Consider the following 18,843-nt stretch of genomic DNA (forward strand, 5'->3'; position numbering starts at 1 on the left):
ATTGGACGAAATGACTTTATCACCACAAGTGACAAGATTTGCTTCTCTTGGGAAACATAAACTAGCAAAACATGAATTGGTTTTCATGGTGAAAGGAATACACACACCCACTCGCATATTACTTTACAAGTGACATGAACAAAACTGAACTGAAACATTGTTATATGCGAGGTAATAAAGAAATTATATAATAATTAGATTTTTATTTATTGTTGCATGTAGGTAGGTACATAAATAGATTGAACTTAAATTAAGCTGATAAATGTAATAACTGTTGTGCGGTGTAACTACGTTAACGCAAATATGTCTTATATCTTTATAGATTGAAGTTAATAGCCGGATCCCCACCAGATGATCCAACGCGATCCGATCGCGCGATCCAAGAAATCTTACATACTAAACTTCTTGGATCGGGCGATCGGATCGCATTGGATCGTTTGGTGGAGATTAACTTGTAATAACAATATCTATATATACAGGGTGTCCCAACAGGGCACCCTGTATGTATGTACAATGAGGTTGAGCAATATAAAGAGATGGCGTTGTAGGCTCAGTATGACGTATAGAGTATGACAAAAAACTCCTCGAGATGCCACTCTTTTCACAATTGTTTATTTTTTCTCTATGACTCTAGTACATTATACTTCAAAGTAGGTATAATGTTTTTTGGTTTTTGTCTTAGATTTATAATTGAAGTTAATGAAAACGATGATGAAGATGAGGATGATGACGACGATGAACAAGTTAAAACAGAGAGTGAACATGAAAGTGACATGGAAATTGATTTATAAAATAAAACACTTTTACATAAATAAATTCAAATTGGTAGATATTCTGAAGGTAAACATCCAAATTTTAATGCTGTCAAACTATAAATTTTAAGCTAAATATGACATTTACGGGAACACTCATAGAATAAAATTTTACTTACGTCAGAAATAGTTACAAGCTATCGCGAGATTAATCCGGGCACACTTTTCTACTAGCATGTCGTGCTACCTCGCCCCCGCCACTTCTTTCACCCCGCAAGGAGGGTCGCCAAGCAACTTGCCAATCTATAGGCACTTTTGGCCCTAGAAATTCACAAAAGTTGTCTGTGAACCTCAAATAAATGCTCTGTGATCCATCTCGTTAAGTATTTTTTTGACGTTGCGTTGTTGTTTGGGTTGGCGCTCTAATTTTTGTGTTTCGGATGTTTTCGGATTTGTTTTATAATTTTACTTTGCGGACGTGAAATATTAAAGGATCGGCAAAATGCCGGCCTTTCTCAAATATATTGACATGGAGAACTTCAAGTCCTACCGGGGACAGCACCGGATAGGACCTCTGAAATCCTTCACTGCTGTGATCGGGCCCAATGGTTCAGGTAAATAAAACGTGTATTCTTGGTTCTGCGGTCGTGAAATTGATATCTTTAACGATCTTAATGAAATATTGTATTTAAATAAAAAAAAATATATAGTTATTTACCTTGTACGCTTCTGCAGGAAAGTCTAATTTCATGGACGCTGTCAGTTTCGTGATGGGCGAGAAGACCTCTATGTTGCGAGTGAAGCGGCTCAGCGACCTCATCCACGGCGCCTCTATCAATAAAGCGGTTTCTAGAAGGTAATACCAACTGTTGTGTATAAAACTCCTAGGAATCATGGCAATCAACAGCTGCATTTGTTGATGTCAATATTGGAAGACAACAATGGCAACTTTGTAGTGAGAATCTAAACACAATTTCTTCCAGCTCCAACAGCAAAATTTATGAAATATACCACAAATATTGGCTTATTCTCTAATTTCACTAAATATTCATAGATCAATTGTATATCGGACTACTGTCCACCACACTGGTTGTCTGCGGGTTAGTGAGTGGATGTCTCAAGGAGTATTCCTTGAGGAGGAATAATTATGTATGGAATACACCTCTTCCTTTCCATTACTTTACTTTCCCTCCATATTGAACATACCATGCCCAAGATTATCATTTCTTCATAAAATTTGCAGTGCATCAGTCACAGCAACATTTTTGTTGGAAGACATGAGTGAGAAACAGTTCCAGAGATCAGTTCTTGGGCAATCATCAGAACACAAGATTGATGGCCAGGTATGTTGCTTACTTGATAAAAATCCCTACAATACATTCTACCTGTTTGATTCAAGTATTTTTTTACATTTACTTTAATTTCATTTGTGATTGTAGGTATTGTATTTAATGAAATTTTTGGGTGTAATTTTAGCTTATGGACTTTCACTTGAGTACATGTGGGTTTAGTAGTTTAGTGATTAAATACAGTACAATATTTTGATAAACAATTATTGCGTTAAATCAGCAAGATTTCAATGGATTTGTTTTCATGAGGTCCCCATTATTAAGTTGTTATACTTTTACTTTTACAAACAAACATAAACACACAAACAAATACAAACTTTAAACTGTGTATTTAAAGTGTATTTGGGACAGTAAACATTAAACAGTTGTAAAGTTTTTGAGTAAGACATTAGGGTTAATTTGATTAATTTCTCATTCCAGTCAGTGTCAGTAGCTCACTACCTGTCGGAGCTGGAGAAGCTGGGCATCAACGTGAAGGCGAAGAACTTCCTGGTGTTCCAGGGGGCTGTGGAGAGCATTGCCATGAAGAACCCCAAGGAGAGGACCGCGCTGTTCGAGGAGATCAGTGGGTGAGTGGTAGGGTTTTACAGTACCTAATGACTATTTTTAAACAGAAAACAAAACAAAAATTTGTTTTGTTTTGTATCATGGAGACAAACACAAGCAACTAAACTAGGGTCTTTCACTTTGGTAAAGGATAGGCCAGTCAAAAAAGCGTACTGTAAAATATGTGGACTTAATCTAAGAGGATCCTTCCAAGTACCTAAATTTCAGAAATGACTAAATACAACTCTAATTCATTTGTAAGGCATACTATGGGGTAAAGCAACAAGATATTCTAATTATAACATCCAAAGCCTTTTCATTCCAAGCTTGGGAAGGCAGTTTGCTATATGCACAAAGGTTCCATTCGAGAGAGCGAGGTGCAGGTTATTGTTTATTGTTATTGTATATTATGTATAAAATCTTAAATTATAATTTACATCAATTGACATGAAACCTAGAAGGTTTAATTGTGTCGGTCTGGCAGTAGTAGGTACTTACCATCACATAGAATAGAATAGAACATGTATTAGTGATGCTGCTGTCTATCTGAGTGAGGTGATGAAGAATTAATTACACTAGGTTTTTCCTGTGTGGGCTTTAATTACAAAGTTTAAGTATCAAAGAGAGTAGCAAAACACTGGAGGAAGTTAGCTTAGTGCATTTACACGATAGAAGAAGAAGAAGTATCAAAGAGCCATTTAGTTTCTTCATAAATTACTGTGCGTCAGCACGAGGCGTCTTCAACAACATGATAGTCCTATTGTTCCCCTCCAGGTCGGGAGTGCTCAAGGAGCAGTACGAGGCGTGCCGCGCGGAGGTGAACCGCGCGGACGAGGAGGCTCAGTTCTCCTACCAGAAGAAGAAGGGCGTGGCCGCCGAGAGGAAGGAGGCCAAGTTCGAGAAGGAGGAGGCCGAGAAGTATACGCGGCTGAAGGAGGAACTGGTTAGTAGTCTCCTCGTCCTCTTCCCCCCGGCCCGCTCTCGAGTGTAAACGTGCAATTAGAGTGTCGAATTTATTTTTAAATAATATAAAGTAATTCTGTGCAAGTTAAATCAGCTGTAATAATAGGAGCGCATGACACCAGAAGAGGTCTAGCGGCGCAGCGGCGCGTGAGTAACCAAAGTTGATTGACAGCTCATTACTAGTGGTGGGAAAAACGGCTACATTTTGATAACACGCTACAGACGCTATGTTACACATTTATAGCAGGTTATTTAATCCGCTACATTATAACGATATTGAAGAGCAAAAAAAAAAAATTATGAAAAAACCAATGAACTTTCCTTCATACTTTACAGGCTTAGGACTGTCTATAATGGCACATCACTGTTTCCATAATGGCACATCACTGTTTCTCTTCATTTTTATGAATTATTGTCAAACGTTCTTTAATTGCAATAACTATTTACACAAAACACTTTAAAACCACAAAGTAATATCCTTTCAATGTTTCATCCACTTACGAAAACACACGTAAAGTAAAGAAAGGTAAATTGTCCAGTCAAAGTTCAATCACACACAATCACAAAACATTTAAAATACGAAATTGTCCTCAGAACCAAATTGTCCGTTAGAAAGTACCTATTTACACTTACACAAACACTATTTATTTTCAATTTTACACTAAACCTAAATAAACACTATAACCTACCTATTTTAATACGTTACTATTTAAACTATTTATTATTATGTATATTTACAAATATTTATTTACAGCACGCAAATGCAACAAAACAAACAACGCGATCGTAATTCGTAACGTTGCGCGAGGCACAATTAGCATAGCGGCCACCCGTGGCCGTTGCCAAATCGCGACTGCGGAGCTAATTTCAGCAGATAGCGGAGCGCTATTGCGTAGTGAAGCTTACAGCTTCGCAGCGTCTCGCTCTCTCACACGCGAGTCGCGCGACGTTGCACCGTTGAGAGAGCGAGACGCTACAAAGCAAGTGAATATCGCCTTCGCGGTTATCGCGCGCCACGTCTCGCGGCTGCGAGAAATAGCGGAGCCGCTCCGCTATTTCTAGCAGTAGCGTCGTGGCAACGGCCGCGGGCAGACGCTGTCCAATTTTGCGAGCTAAGATCGCGAGGGCGCGTCGCGTTATAATTATAGCAGCATTTGCGCGTTCATAAAGCGAATGCTATTCGTTGCGAGCAAATCACTTGCTATGTTTTTTAGCTATATGTTATATTAACCTCCACTACTCATTACGTCCAAGCCACGCCCACCGGTGTACCGGTTAACTGCAGCTCCTACTTCTGTCTGCGCCCCTGGTAGCGGGCGCGAGTTGTTACCGATCTATTTGACGTCATCGCGGTCACGTCATCGGCCCGAGCGATAGCGACGATCTCCTGCATTTGCTGTGATCCTGGTAGCGCAAAGTTTTCTGTCCACACATTGTAATTAACAATGTCAAAATGTCAAAGATCGCCGCCGTCCAAAGCTGCTAAACCGGACAAAACTCAAATTAATTTATCAGAGTCCAGTACATTAAATGTACAACAAAGCTCTGCAACTCAGCGGAATAAACGACAGAGATCCCATAGCACTGATTTTGCAGATGAAATGAGTAATCTGAAGGAGGAACTTCTCACATCCATGAAAACTCTGATGGCTAACCACTCTCTTCGCCTCGATAAGTTGGAAGATCGTATAATATCCATCCAGGAACAAAATAAATCCATTCAAACCACCAACAAAGAGATAGAAAAAGCGATGAATGGTCTGAGTGAAGACATGAAAAATATAGAAACTAAACTCTCTTATCTTGAGCAAGAAAAGAAAAAACTCGAGCTGAGTGTCGCGCAAATCGAGAGCAAATTAGATTATGTAGAGTTTACTTCTCTTAAAACAAGTGTTGAGCTGAGAAACGTCCCCAAAATTCCAGGAGAGAAAAGGGATCAGTTATATAATAGCGTCCTTAAGTTGTGTGACTCACTCGAACTGAGTATTAGAGATATTGACATCCGTGACGTCTACCGATTACCTTCTAAAAAGGAGACAACATCATCCTCAGTTTGCATTGAACTGTGCAACACGCTTAAGAAATCTCAAATTCTGGATGGAATAAAAGTCTACAACAAATCTCATCCCACTGACAAACTGAGCTCTCTTAACCTAGGAATGGCAGGTACTAAACAGCCGATATTCGCATCTGAACTCCTATCAGCAAACACTAAGCGCTTATTCTTTTGCGCCCGTGAATTCGCTAAGAAATTTAACTTTGCCTACACTTGGTCGTCGAATGGGCGCGTGTTCTTGCGAAAAGAAGAAGGCAGACCTCATATAATGATAAGGAGTGAAGCTCATTTGGATGAATTAAAGAAGAATGAAACTTCATTAAGTAAATGACTAGTATATTTTTGCTCTACCTACCTAATGCATGCTACTAAAAGGTTAATTATTTTATTTAGGTTAATGCTTTATTTCTGTATGTTATTGTTACAACCTCAAAAAAATGTATGTGGTTTGAATGATGTTAAAATTAAATTCTGTAAACTATGCTTGCATGCAATCCAACCTCTGATATTTTTAGGTATAAAGAATTCTGATATGATCGCTAGGCCTAACAGCTTGTACTTTAGCATTTATTTATTTAGCATCTCTCGTATTGTAATCCTCTCATTTAAAAGCATTATTAACCGACTGATGACTCACGCTGCAGTTAGCTACCCACTTATTATTGGGCTACTCTGTCAGTTAAATATTTCTGTCCCAAAACAGTTATTTACCCCTGTGGTTAATGTTGCTAGTGTATTTGTTAACAAATATACAAATGGATGATAACTTTAATTTTAATTCTAACATATTGGATAGCCTTTCTAACCCAGAGTCATTGATATGTAGTGCTGAGGATTGCCCTAAATATATGTTATCGCAGGAAAATTCATTTACTATTATAACGCAAAATATCAGAAGTGCTTGGTGTAACTTTCACAGTTTTTCCACTCTCCTAACTCGAATTGGCTTACTACCGGATATTATTGTGTTAACGGAATGTTGGTTATCGGTAAATAATTCTGCCCCTCCACTTGACGGTTACTACACCTATATAACTAGCAACTATATTTTACAAAATGATGGTGTCATTGTGTACATCAGAAGTGATATATCTAGTCAATCTTATGAGCCAAAATTCCAAGATGCTAATTGCCTAGTTTCAATCATTGAATCTACTGCAATAGTCTCTATATATCGATCACCTTCTTACAAGTCAATTGAGAATTTCCTAGATTCTCTAAGCTCGCTTCTCGGTTCACTTCTTAGATATAAAAATATTGTATTAGTTGGAGATATTAACATTGACATTACTCCTATGTCGACAGACCGGCATGCTGAGGAGTACTTAAACATGACTCATTCTTTAGGTTTCTGGCCCTCTCACACCATCCCTACAAGAGTTAACAGCTGTTTAGATCACGTGCTCGTAAGAAGTAATAATGCCACCACCACTTTAGTGATAAAGAGCTCTATAACGGATCATGATTCAATATTATTTTCACTAAAATCTGACCTCAAAAAATTCAAACCATGTACCACTGTACCCAAAATTATCTTTCCGGCGATAAGCAAAGATCTCTCAAATTTAAATTTTAGTCCAATATTAGAATCTAACGACTGCAACATAGCAACTGACTACCTGGTCCGGTGTATTTCGGATATAGTCACTAAAAATACTATCTACGTCAAGATACCTAGAAGAAAAGTGGTTTTAAAGCAGTGGATGACACCAGGTCTTCTTCGTTGTGTCAAACATAGAGACAAGTTACACAGTGAAGTTAGGAAGGATCCAGATAATTATCTTTTAAAACTCACCTATTCGCGGTATAGGAATTTTTGCGGGAAATTAATTAAAAAAATAAAAAGGCAGTATGATCGAAATGAACTAGAAAGTGCTAGCAATTTGGGAATCAAAAAAACATGGGAAGCTATTAACAGCATTACTCACCGTAAACCTAAAAAGGATTCTGCCCAGGACATACTGAAATCGGATAGCTCACCGACTGTCGCTGTAAATAAAACAAACTCCTTTTTCGCTAACGTAGGTAAAAATCTGGCAGAGAAAATAGCTAACCTCGATATACCTCGGCGTCATTCTCCACCAGCGGAGCTTCCAAATTCATTTACAATGATTCCAACTGACCAATTGAAATAAATGCTACTATTGATTCCCTTAAATTACTTGGCTCAGTAGGATGGGATGGCATCTCCTCAAAAGTCATCAAACAAAACAAAGAATACCTAATATCACCTCTCACCCATATCTGCAATCTGGCCCTCACCACAGGTATTTTTCCCACCGCTTTCAAAAAGGCAATTATTATACCTGTATACAAGGCTGGTGACAGAACGTTGATCAATAACTATAGACCGATTTCTATCTTGCCTACGCTATCGAAAATATTGGAACGTCTATTGAACAACCGTCTTGTCTCATACCTCGAGTCAATGTCTATTTTGTCTCCTAATCAGTTCGGCTTCCGAAGTGGCAAATCAACGGCCGATGCAGTGTCGCAGCTGACTAACTTTATTGCTACAAATTTAGACAAAGGGAAGAAATGCTTAGGAATATTTCTAGACTTGGCAAAAGCTTTCGACACGGTATCGGTACCGAAGTTATTGTGCAAGCTTGAAAGCGTTGGAGTTCGTGGTGTCCCTCTAGACTTGTTCAGAGACTATCTTACAGACAGGGTTCAAGTTGTTAGGGTGGGAAATTACGTTAGCGATCCATTACCTGTTACTTATGGTGTCCCACAGGGTAGCATCCTTGGGCCAACCCTCTTTTTGCTATACATAAATGAGCTGTGTAGCATAGATTTGCTTAAAGGTAAAATCGTTACCTTTGCCGATGACACGGCGCTTTTGTTTCAAGGGGACGACTGGAACGATACTTTTAACTGCGCCCAAATCGGTTTTAACATAATAAACAATTGGTTACTCATAAATAGTTTGACGTTAAATGCAGATAAAACCAAGTATATGTCCTTTTCTATTCGCAAACCTCGGAAATCAATTCAGTCCCTCAAAATCCGGGCTCACATCTGCCCCGGCGATGCTTCATCGGCTTCACAGGATTGCAACTGCACTCTACTTGAAAGTGTAGATAAAATAAAGTATTTAGGAGTTGTTATCGACTGTAATCTTACATTTAAGTACCATATTGCCAACCTTACCCTAAGAATAAGAAGACTGATGGCAATTTTTAGCACTTTACGCCATGTAGCTAACCCTTGTCTCCTTAAAATGGTATATCTTACGCTTTGCCAATCAATACTTACGTATTGCATTAATTCTTGGGGAGGTACGTTCAAAACGTACTTGCTACCACTTGAGCGCGCTCAAAGAGCAATACTGAAAGTAAGCTCTTTCAAGCCCATCAGATACCCAACTTCCGACCTATTCAGAGAGTGCGGTGTGCTTACGGTGAGGCAGTTATATATCCAGTGTGCTATAATTCGGTACCATTCGTCTACGCATTATTCTCCCTCCTGTGCCACCATCGCGACCCGTCGTTCCCATAACATCTCTAAAACTGAAGGCTTTAAGACTTGTTTCATTAACAGATTAGAGACCTACCTTGGTGGATTTCTTTATAATGTTGCTAACAAATGAAATGATGCTTCAAAAGTCATCAAACAAAACAAAGAATACCTAATATCACCTCTCACCCATATCTGCAATCTGGCCCTCACCACAGGTATTTTTCCCACCGCTTTCAAAAAGGCAATTATTATACCTGTATACAAGGCTGGTGACAGAACGTTGATCAATAACTATAGACCGATTTCTATCTTGCCTACGCTATCGAAAATATTGGAACGTCTATTGAACAACCGTCTTGTCTCATACCTCGAGTCAATGTCTATTTTGTCTCCTAATCAGTTCGGCTTCCGAAGTGGCAAATCAACGGCCGATGCAGTGTCGCAGCTGACTAACTTTATTGCTACAAATTTAGACAAAGGGAAGAAATGCTTAGGAATATTTCTAGACTTGGCAAAAGCTTTCGACACGGTATCGGTACCGAAGTTATTGTGCAAGCTTGAAAGCGTTGGAGTTCGTGGTGTCCCTCTAGACTTGTTCAGAGACTATCTTACAGACAGGGTTCAAGTTGTTAGGGTGGGAAATTACGTTAGCGATCCATTACCTGTTACTTATGGTGTCCCACAGGGTAGCATCCTTGGGCCAACCCTCTTTTTGCTATACATAAATGAGCTGTGTAGCATAGATTTGCTTAAAGGTAAAATCGTTACCTTTGCCGATGACACGGCGCTTTTGTTTCAAGGGGACGACTGGAACGATACTTTTAACTGCGCCCAAATCGGTTTTAACATAATAAACAATTGGTTACTCATAAATAGTTTGACGTTAAATGCAGATAAAACCAAGTATATGTCCTTTTCTATTCGCAAACCTCGGAAATCAATTCAGTCCCTCAAAATCCGGGCTCACATCTGCCCCGGCGATGCTTCATCGGCTTCACAGGATTGCAACTGCACTCTACTTGAAAGTGTAGATAAAATAAAGTATTTAGGAGTTGTTATCGACTGTAATCTTACATTTAAGTACCATATTGCCAACCTTACCCTAAGAATAAGAAGACTGATGGCAATTTTTAGCACTTTACGCCATGTAGCTAACCCTTGTCTCCTTAAAATGGTATATCTTACGCTTTGCCAATCAATACTTACGTATTGCATTAATTCTTGGGGAGGTACGTTCAAAACGTACTTGCTACCACTTGAGCGCGCTCAAAGAGCAATACTGAAAGTAAGCTCTTTCAAGCCCATCAGATACCCAACTTCCGACCTATTCAGAGAGTGCGGTGTGCTTACGGTGAGGCAGTTATATATCCAGTGTGCTATAATTCGGTACCATTCGTCTACGCATTATTCTCCCTCCTGTGCCACCATCGCGACCCGTCGTTCCCATAACATCTCTAAAACTGAAGGCTTTAAGACTTGTTTCATTAACAGATTAGAGACCTACCTTGGTGGATTTCTTTATAATGTTGCTAACAAATTATATAATATTCATGCTCTAAATAAATTTGAAATCAAGCGAATACTTTTAAACTGGCTCAAACCACTTAATTATGAAGAGACAGAAAAATTATTAATATCACCCCTTCGGGGATAATGTAGTTCCTTCTATAATGAAAATACTGTAACTGAAATTAATTATCTGTGAGGTATAGCTGCTATTGCTTATAAATTTAGTCTACTAACTAGATACCTACATACATATAAAAATTAATAATCTTAGTGATTATATACATACATATATTATATAACATTCAAAATTGTTTTTCAAAAGATATTATAGTTAGTTAAGTTTGCATGTTATTTTTAAAATTTAATTTTCTTGTTTTTGTCAATACTTTTTGTCTGTAAAATTGTATACATTCACATGCTCTTACTTAGATTTAACGGAAGAGCTTGTCACCTATATTACAGGCTTTAAACCTAGTTTAGGTGGCAAGGTTTACCATATTTATAGTGTTCACTCGATGTATATTTTTACATGTTTTTGGATCAATAAAGTTATTTATTTATTATTTATAGTAGTGAGAGAGAGAGAGGGGGGGGGGGGGAAATTATAGTGGTACATAGTAGATCCTCTAGGGTTGTGAGTGGGGTTGGCTAATCAACAGAAGTTTTTAAAGTGCAACAAAAATATAACTTATACATCAAGCAAAAGTAAATTTCATGTAGTCTTTTCCAAGAACTTCACAATGGTAACTAAATGATAACTAAATAAATATAGTGTGGTTTCCTCACTAGAATAAATTATAAACACTCTGTTGATCTATCATTGCAATTAAAATTTACAAACCAGATATTTATAAAACTACTACAAATACCCATCCATAACTCATCCATCAACCCTCCTACGTCTTCCAGCAAGAGCAAAAAGTGGAGCTGCAGCTGTTTCACCTGTACCACAACGAGCGCGACATACAGAACTTGGAGGAGGAGGTGCAGCACAAGCAGGTGAGGGATGAAGGTTTACTACATTTCGACGTGACTTATTTGTGTTTATATTGAACTCTATGTATGAAAATATTAGCTTAGACCGTATACAGAAAATATATATAAATAGTAAGCACTTCCCAAGTTTCCAGCTTTCTTTCTGTATGCAGCCTTATTTATATGAAGAGTCTGGTTGCGCTGAACATGTCAATAAAGTCTGATTTAAAGAAAGAAAAGAAAGAAATCTTTCTTTCTTCTGTCAATAAAGTCTGATTTAACTACATATAAGGTAAAAAGTATGCGACTTCTAATGTATATTGTTTAGAGATAGTATAAATAACATTTATGTAATTAATTGACAGGCGGAGCTGGCCAAGGTGGAGAGAAAGAGAGGAAAGGCGGAGGAGACGCTGAGAGAGAAGAAGAAGGAGGCCGGGGCCGTCGCGCGCGAGCTCGCCAAGACCGAGCAGGAGATTAGAGAAGTGGTGAGTAGGAACACTAGTTATAAGTTGTAAAATATTTTTCCATATTTTAACTGTAGACTCTAGTATATGTATCTGATTAACCGCTTACATCCCGATGACCCATTGGTAAACCAGACACAAAAATCTATTTTTAATTGTGTCTGATTTCTCTGGATGTGAGGGGTTAATATTTGGCTAGTTTTTGTGGTAAGGGATGATATTGTAAAAGTAGAAACGTCATGTTTTCTGTTTCAAACATGCATAAAAAACTACTCAACACTGGTAGTATTGTGTAAATTAGATGTGATGTAATACCTTCTAGGAATACATCCGATGCCATGTAGGTACATTCACAAAAGAAAACAAGCCTATAAAAAACCCTTCAATTTTTCAGGAAGCAGAAATCTCCAAGAAGCGCCCAACCTTCATCAAAGCAAAAGAGCGCGTCACCCACACTCAGAAGAAGCTCGAATCCGCTCTAAAAACCTTAGAACAAGCGCGCAAAGCCCACGAGGCGCACCAGGCCGACATCAGGAAGCTGGAGGAAGAGTTGAGGGTGATTGAGGAGGAGAAGGCCACGTGGGAGCGGACGGCCACCGGGCAGGCTAATACGGGCCGGTCGGATGTGCATTTGGAGGAGGCTCAGGTATGTTATATATTTCATGTAAATTACCTAATCTGGAATATATTTTGATTGCTTGCTAGGTTGAAACTCTATTACGCCTCTCAGATGATATCTACAGGTGTTGCAGAAAGGGTATACAAAGCCGAACGGGGATGACTCAGGGGGTCATTCCAGGGGTCATTCATTATCGTATTTATAATTTAGAATAGAGACTTCACCCTTGTTCTACTGTATATGTAAAACAAGAATGTAAGAATGTTTTGAAATAAAGATTATTATTATGTTGTGTCGTTACCATCTCGGGACCATCGGGTCCCGGACATTTGGAAGCCGTGCATGGGGCTGAAGCCAACATGTAGAGGCCCGTTTGACAACATTAATCTTTATGAAATGTTATTATTATGTTGTGTCTGACCAGGTATCTGCTACACAGTTTCAGAGTGACCGTCTATTTTCTTCTGTCAATATGAAAATGACGGCCATACTTAAGATACATGGCTGCTATCATAATTTTATTTATTGACTATTGTTAAACTCGTACATATTAAGCCAATATATTAAAAGAAATTAATCAAAATCCGTTCTCTAGTTTTGAATCTAAGCATAAATACAGAAAGTCGCCTTCATTAACTTTGCTTTAAATGTTGCAATGTGCAGTGCTTCACGTACGGTACGAGATATAGGTACAATGTTAAACAAACCATCCTCCTCCGCAGATCCGCGAATACGAGGAGCTGAAGATGGAGGCGTCCCGTCGCGCGGCGCGCTACCTGCAGGAGCTGGACTCCGTGAACCGTGAGCAGAAGGCCGACCAGGACAGGCTTGATAATGAGACCAGGAAGCGGAGCGAGCTGGAGAACAAACATCGACAGAAGGTGAGGATAAGGATATCTGTGTTGCAAAAGGGGTATTGTAACAGAGAGGATGATTATAATGTTAAATTTTGACACCTAATGGGTCGATTACACCGAACGAGTACAGTGGTGATACAGTATCCTCGGCCGATCCTCGACCAATGAACGGCTAGCAAGTGACCGAGTGCGCGGCCGTGGACACTGACTCGCCACTGTACTCGTTAAGTGTAATCGACCCATAAGCTTATGTGGTAGTGATCTGAGGCTGTATGTCGAAAAAAAATACACTTGTCCATAGATAATTAAGTTAAGTTAAAATTAGGACATAATGCATTCCACTAGTTTTTAATTAAAGCGAAAGGGAATCAAGATATATTGTTAATTGTGTATATGTCTGGAGCACATATTACTGGCTCTGTTCGCCGTTGGATAGCCTATGGATTATATTATTGGGTGACAACATTTTGGCTTACACCTTTTAAATTTGATGTTATTTTGTTGATTTATATTGTTTTGCTAATACCCAGGCTGGAGAACGCAACGAGGCAGTCAAGCGGGTAGAAAAACTCAACGAGCACATCCGCAGCTCGGAGCAAGCGCTGGAGGAGCAGCGCCGCCTGCGGAAGGAACTGCAGGTCAGCTGGATACTGTGTTACATGGTTCACACTTGTATAGCATGGGCTTGTTGTGTGTGGTGTATTCATGGTTACATATTTTACACTTTGATAGACCATAGACTTATGATCGGTGTTTAGCCCGTATGGTCTAGTGTCACAAGTTTGTCTTTAACACCCAGTGATACCGGGTGAGACCATAATTTTTTTCCAAAAAGTGAAATGATTCAATACTCAAGGCCCATGCTGTCGAAGATGTAAAGCAGTCTTTTCGTTTATTGTTATTATCTGTATCACCAAACTTACGCTATACATGGTGTATATGACGTACTCCATATAAGTATAACCACTAGATCTTCCTGTCAAACTGGAACAACTACCCAAAAGAAACATACCATCCAAAACCCATTTCCCCCCAACCCAAACCCACCTCCACACATTTCACACATATCTCTCCGCAGACGGACGTGGGCGAGTGCCGCGGGCGCGCCGCGGAGATCCAGGCGCAGCTCGAGGACGTGGCGGCGCAGCTCGGGGACGCGCGAGTGGACAAGCACGAGGAGGCTCGGAGGAAGAAGAAGCAGGAGATCGTGGAGAGCTTCAAGCGGGAGATACCCGGCGTGGTCAGTACAGTATCTACAGATCCATATAAATTACTTCTGATTTGATAGGCGAACGACGCTGCTTATGGTTTGTTAATTGCTAATGTTTAGTGATGGTAACCCCACAGTACCGCGGCGCTAGAAGGTGCATAAAAGGAAACTCCTGCCGTGCACGTGGCACGAATGACCCTATTATGACTAGTTAATCCTCTGACCACAGTGTCTAACCCTAGACTCTATTGCTGATCACCGACATGCTAAGAAGAAGTGGTGCTAATGGACCGTGTAATGAAAACTAATGGAATTGAATCGATTTGTGAACCATCCTTTTTATGTCCCATGACTTTATATTTATAGAATACACAGTGAGCCACCGGTACATCCACACCGACCAACTTAGAATTTCACCTGCAATACTTAAAATATATCTCAACAAATATCACACTCAAATACCAAAATCCATTTTATTCAACAGTACGACCGCATGATCAACATGTGCCAGCCGACGCACAAGCGCTACAACGTGGCCATCACCAAGGTGCTGGGGAAGTACATGGAGGCCATCGTGGTGGACAGCGAGAAGACTGCCCGGAAGTGCATTCAGGTATTTTTTAACTCAAAACTGAGGTGTGACATAAACAAATAGGTATTGCCACTCTTGCTCTCGTGTAGAGCTATCTCTATTGGTCATATTAACAACTAATGAAATACATAATGAGTATATATAAAATGTAGTTTTAACGGTGCCTACAACTACTTTAAAACAAGTGTAAAATTTAAATTTGTAACATAATAACATCATTGTTTAAACTGGTGCCTTAAAACAATCACAGTAAAGTTTTAATCATCTTATAAATTTTTAAATATTTTCTACATTTGTTTTGTTGACTATACTCAACTGAACTTGTGATGGGTGTTAAATTTGCAGGTGCTGAAAGAGCGTATGTTGGAACCGGAAACCTTCCTGCCGCTGGACTACATCCAGGCTAAGCCGCTGAAGGAGAGATTGCGGTGAGAAATACATATATTACTTGTAAACAAAATACGGATGCATTATTCAATCACAAATTGTGTTTACTAATGGTAACTAAATCATAAAAAAACCTCATTATCATCATCCCGAAAACGTCTAATTCTGATCATGGCCTCTTCCAAAAAGCACTTCAATTCTCTCTCCTTGACCTTCCTAATCCATTCACTATTGGAAGGTTGTCAGTTCAGGGGGCGGGAGAGCTTGCGTTACGATTCCTCATTAAATCAACCTAATAACTTTGGAAAAATCTACCATCTCACACTTTGTCTTATTCTTTGTCACCATAGCTTCTGCTATTTTCCACCTTTCATTATCTCACCTTAACCACCACTACACCTCCCTCCACAGTGACATCCGCGAACCCAAAAACGTGAAGCTCCTCTTCGACGTACTCCGCTTCGAGCCCGCAGCCATCCACCGCGCCGTGCTGTTCGTGACCAACAACGCGCTGGTGTGCGAGACGCCGGAGGACGCGTCGCGCGTCGCCTACGACCTGGACCGCAACAAGGCCACCAGATACGACGTACGCACATATTGAAGGATAGATTGTGTTCTGGCCAATGTGGCGGCTCATCTTTGCATGTTGCATTTGTGAACGAATAAATATGAAATTGAAGCGAGTCATAGCCACAACGGAAGAACGGCGGAGGGGTATAGCACGCGCCAATGGCGTCGTACGGTTTCGGCAAATTTTACTCGCAAATATTTGTCTCAAAAAGTTTCAAAATAAGTCAGAGTTACTGAAACAACAGCGCGATCCCATCGTCTACACTTCTTGTATTTAGCCTAATTCTTATTACAAGGCTTTATGTTATCTCTCGCCAATTTTCCCCCACCCTCTATCCCCATCTAACTGTAACAAGACTACCTCCCCCCGCAGGCGCTGGCGCTAGACGGCACGTTCTACCAGAAGTCGGGCATCATCTCGGGCGGCTCGCTGGACCTGGCGCGCAAGGCCAAGCGCTGGGACGAGAAGCACCTCTCGCAACTCAAGTCCAAGAAGGTGAGATTTATATGGTTGATTTATTTGCGCATAGAGTGGAGTTTTATCAGTTATTTATGTGACCCAAAATAATTTCGCTTGACTTCCAATTCTACAACTATCTAAGAGCTGATTTCATCTCAGCTGATCTTACTGCTAGCTATCTATCTATTGTAGTGAGCTGAGCAACCAAGCTCATACCAGAAAGCCAGTCGACGAGTAGTCACTCCCAGTCACTCAGCAATAAATGGTTCTATACCTATATGTGTGAAACCATTTAACTGGCATGTTTGTTACTAAAAATTTGACTATCAAAAAAAAATCAAAATCAAAAATTTCTTTATTAAGTAAATAGTCTTAGGGCCGATTTTTCAATGCCAGGATAAAAGGTCAAATAACTATCTAACGAATAATTTTATTTGGCTGTTTATCGGCCTGGTAGTTGCTAAACCATTTTTCAATTGTGATTTATTCCATAGATAACTATCTTACCGATTTTTCTATTTGAACTCAGGAGAGATGAAACAAGTATATGCAGACACTATAGTGCTAAAGCAGGACAGAATACTATTTCAATTGTCAGTGTCAACTATCACTGTCAAGCAAAGAGCAATCAAGCCACAAGCCTCACTGACTGTTTGGTTTGGTTGTTTTGATTTTGGTATTTAAATTTGTTATTTTTGTATCACAATGGTTTCACAAAAAAGAGAGCGTTTAGCGAATTTTAATAATGCTGAAGTTACTGTGTAGTGAGTTTGGTAGATAAATTCAAACATGTCATAGAAAATAAAAAGACCGATGCTGCAACAAATAAAGATAAGGAGACTGCATGGAAGAAAATTGAGTTTTCTTTTAACTCCAGTGGTATAACCACAAGTGTCCGCTCATGGAAAACACTTAAGTTAAAGTACGAGGGCATCAAAAAAACAATGAAGAAGAAGTCTTCCCTGCAAAGGCAAGAGATGTACAAAACTGGAGGTGGGCCCTCAAATGCACCTCCATTTATCGATGTAGAAGAAAAGGTGTTAGGCATTTGCTCCAACATTACCATTCAACATATCCTTAATTTAGAATTAACAAATAAAAACTGAAAGAAATAACTATAACACCTATATATGTTTTATTATCAAGTACTGGATGGTTTCTCTCTTTTCTCCTCAGCCTATAGCAGTCCAATACTGGACATTGAAGATCATCCCGCCAAGCCGGAGGGATGTCTTAGATACTTATATATAGCATAGTATAGGTTACCTACCTATTAATGATTGAAAATAAATCAACATAATGTTTCTAGTCTGGTGCCTTTCGGCGATGAAATTCTTTTGCATCCCACATGCTGTAATGATCAGGCCTCGTTTTCACGACTCTGACTTTCCTTTCTACTGGATTAATATACTCGTTCACTACTGCCTCTTCTTCGATCGCCAAATCATCAATATCATCGAAAATAAACATTGAAAATGATGATTATTCTCACTTTCTTAATAACCTCAAATGTCAAACAATGTCAAATTATCAATCGAATAAGCACTATCTGGCGGCCCAAGCAGCAGATAGATTTATTCTCCAGGTAACTGAGTTATTGGACGAATAAGTTCTATCTGACGATTGAAAAATTGAATATTTCGCTATCTGTCGAATAAACGCTATCTGTCTGTCTATCTGAGCATTGAAAAATCGGCCCTTAATCTATATTAAAGTACATCCCTTTTAAGTTCGCAGAACCTGTATTAGGGATGAACGCTCTTTCCCAATAAGTTAATAAACTAATCTACTTAACAAATCAATTTAATAATTAATTTATTAAACAACAAAATAAAATAACAGGCGGAAAAAAAGTTATTCTAATATTGTTATGTTAAAGTTAGTCTAATTTTGTTTGCTTATTTAAACATAATATTGTTATGTTATGTTTAAATAAGCAAACAAAAACTTCTATTAACTATGAAAAAATTTCGATAGACTTACAAAACTTTGATTTTCGGCCCGTACTTGAATCTAGTGATGTCAATGTAGCGACGTCACTATTAGTTAACTCTATATCAGACATAATG

At 39.1% G+C, this 18,843-nt stretch overlaps 1 protein-coding gene across 1 annotated transcript in view; it reads left to right on the forward strand.

The window, feature by feature from the left end:
• Nucleotides 1–1,133: 1,133 nt before the first annotated feature.
• The window catches only part of LOC105384314 (structural maintenance of chromosomes protein 1A), a 40,458-nt gene continuing 22,748 nt past the window's right edge, over nucleotides 1,134–18,843 (forward strand). The window contains exons 1-15 of the mRNA XM_048622838.1: nucleotides 1,134–1,366; nucleotides 1,488–1,608; nucleotides 1,996–2,095; nucleotides 2,522–2,670; nucleotides 3,422–3,590; nucleotides 11,547–11,636; nucleotides 11,978–12,100; nucleotides 12,474–12,725; nucleotides 13,421–13,579; nucleotides 14,086–14,193; nucleotides 14,634–14,795; nucleotides 15,250–15,378; nucleotides 15,703–15,785; nucleotides 16,156–16,330; nucleotides 16,688–16,810. Of these exons, the coding sequence (XP_048478795.1) occupies nucleotides 1,255–1,366; nucleotides 1,488–1,608; nucleotides 1,996–2,095; nucleotides 2,522–2,670; nucleotides 3,422–3,590; nucleotides 11,547–11,636; nucleotides 11,978–12,100; nucleotides 12,474–12,725; nucleotides 13,421–13,579; nucleotides 14,086–14,193; nucleotides 14,634–14,795; nucleotides 15,250–15,378; nucleotides 15,703–15,785; nucleotides 16,156–16,330; nucleotides 16,688–16,810 (2,055 nt within the window). The 5' untranslated portion in view covers nucleotides 1,134–1,254. The remainder of the gene's footprint in view (nucleotides 1,367–1,487; nucleotides 1,609–1,995; nucleotides 2,096–2,521; nucleotides 2,671–3,421; nucleotides 3,591–11,546; nucleotides 11,637–11,977; nucleotides 12,101–12,473; nucleotides 12,726–13,420; nucleotides 13,580–14,085; nucleotides 14,194–14,633; nucleotides 14,796–15,249; nucleotides 15,379–15,702; nucleotides 15,786–16,155; nucleotides 16,331–16,687; nucleotides 16,811–18,843) is intronic.

This window comes from Plutella xylostella, chromosome 8, assembly GCF_932276165.1.
Source record: "Plutella xylostella chromosome 8, ilPluXylo3.1, whole genome shotgun sequence".
Lineage (NCBI taxonomy): Eukaryota > Metazoa > Arthropoda > Insecta > Lepidoptera > Plutellidae > Plutella > Plutella xylostella.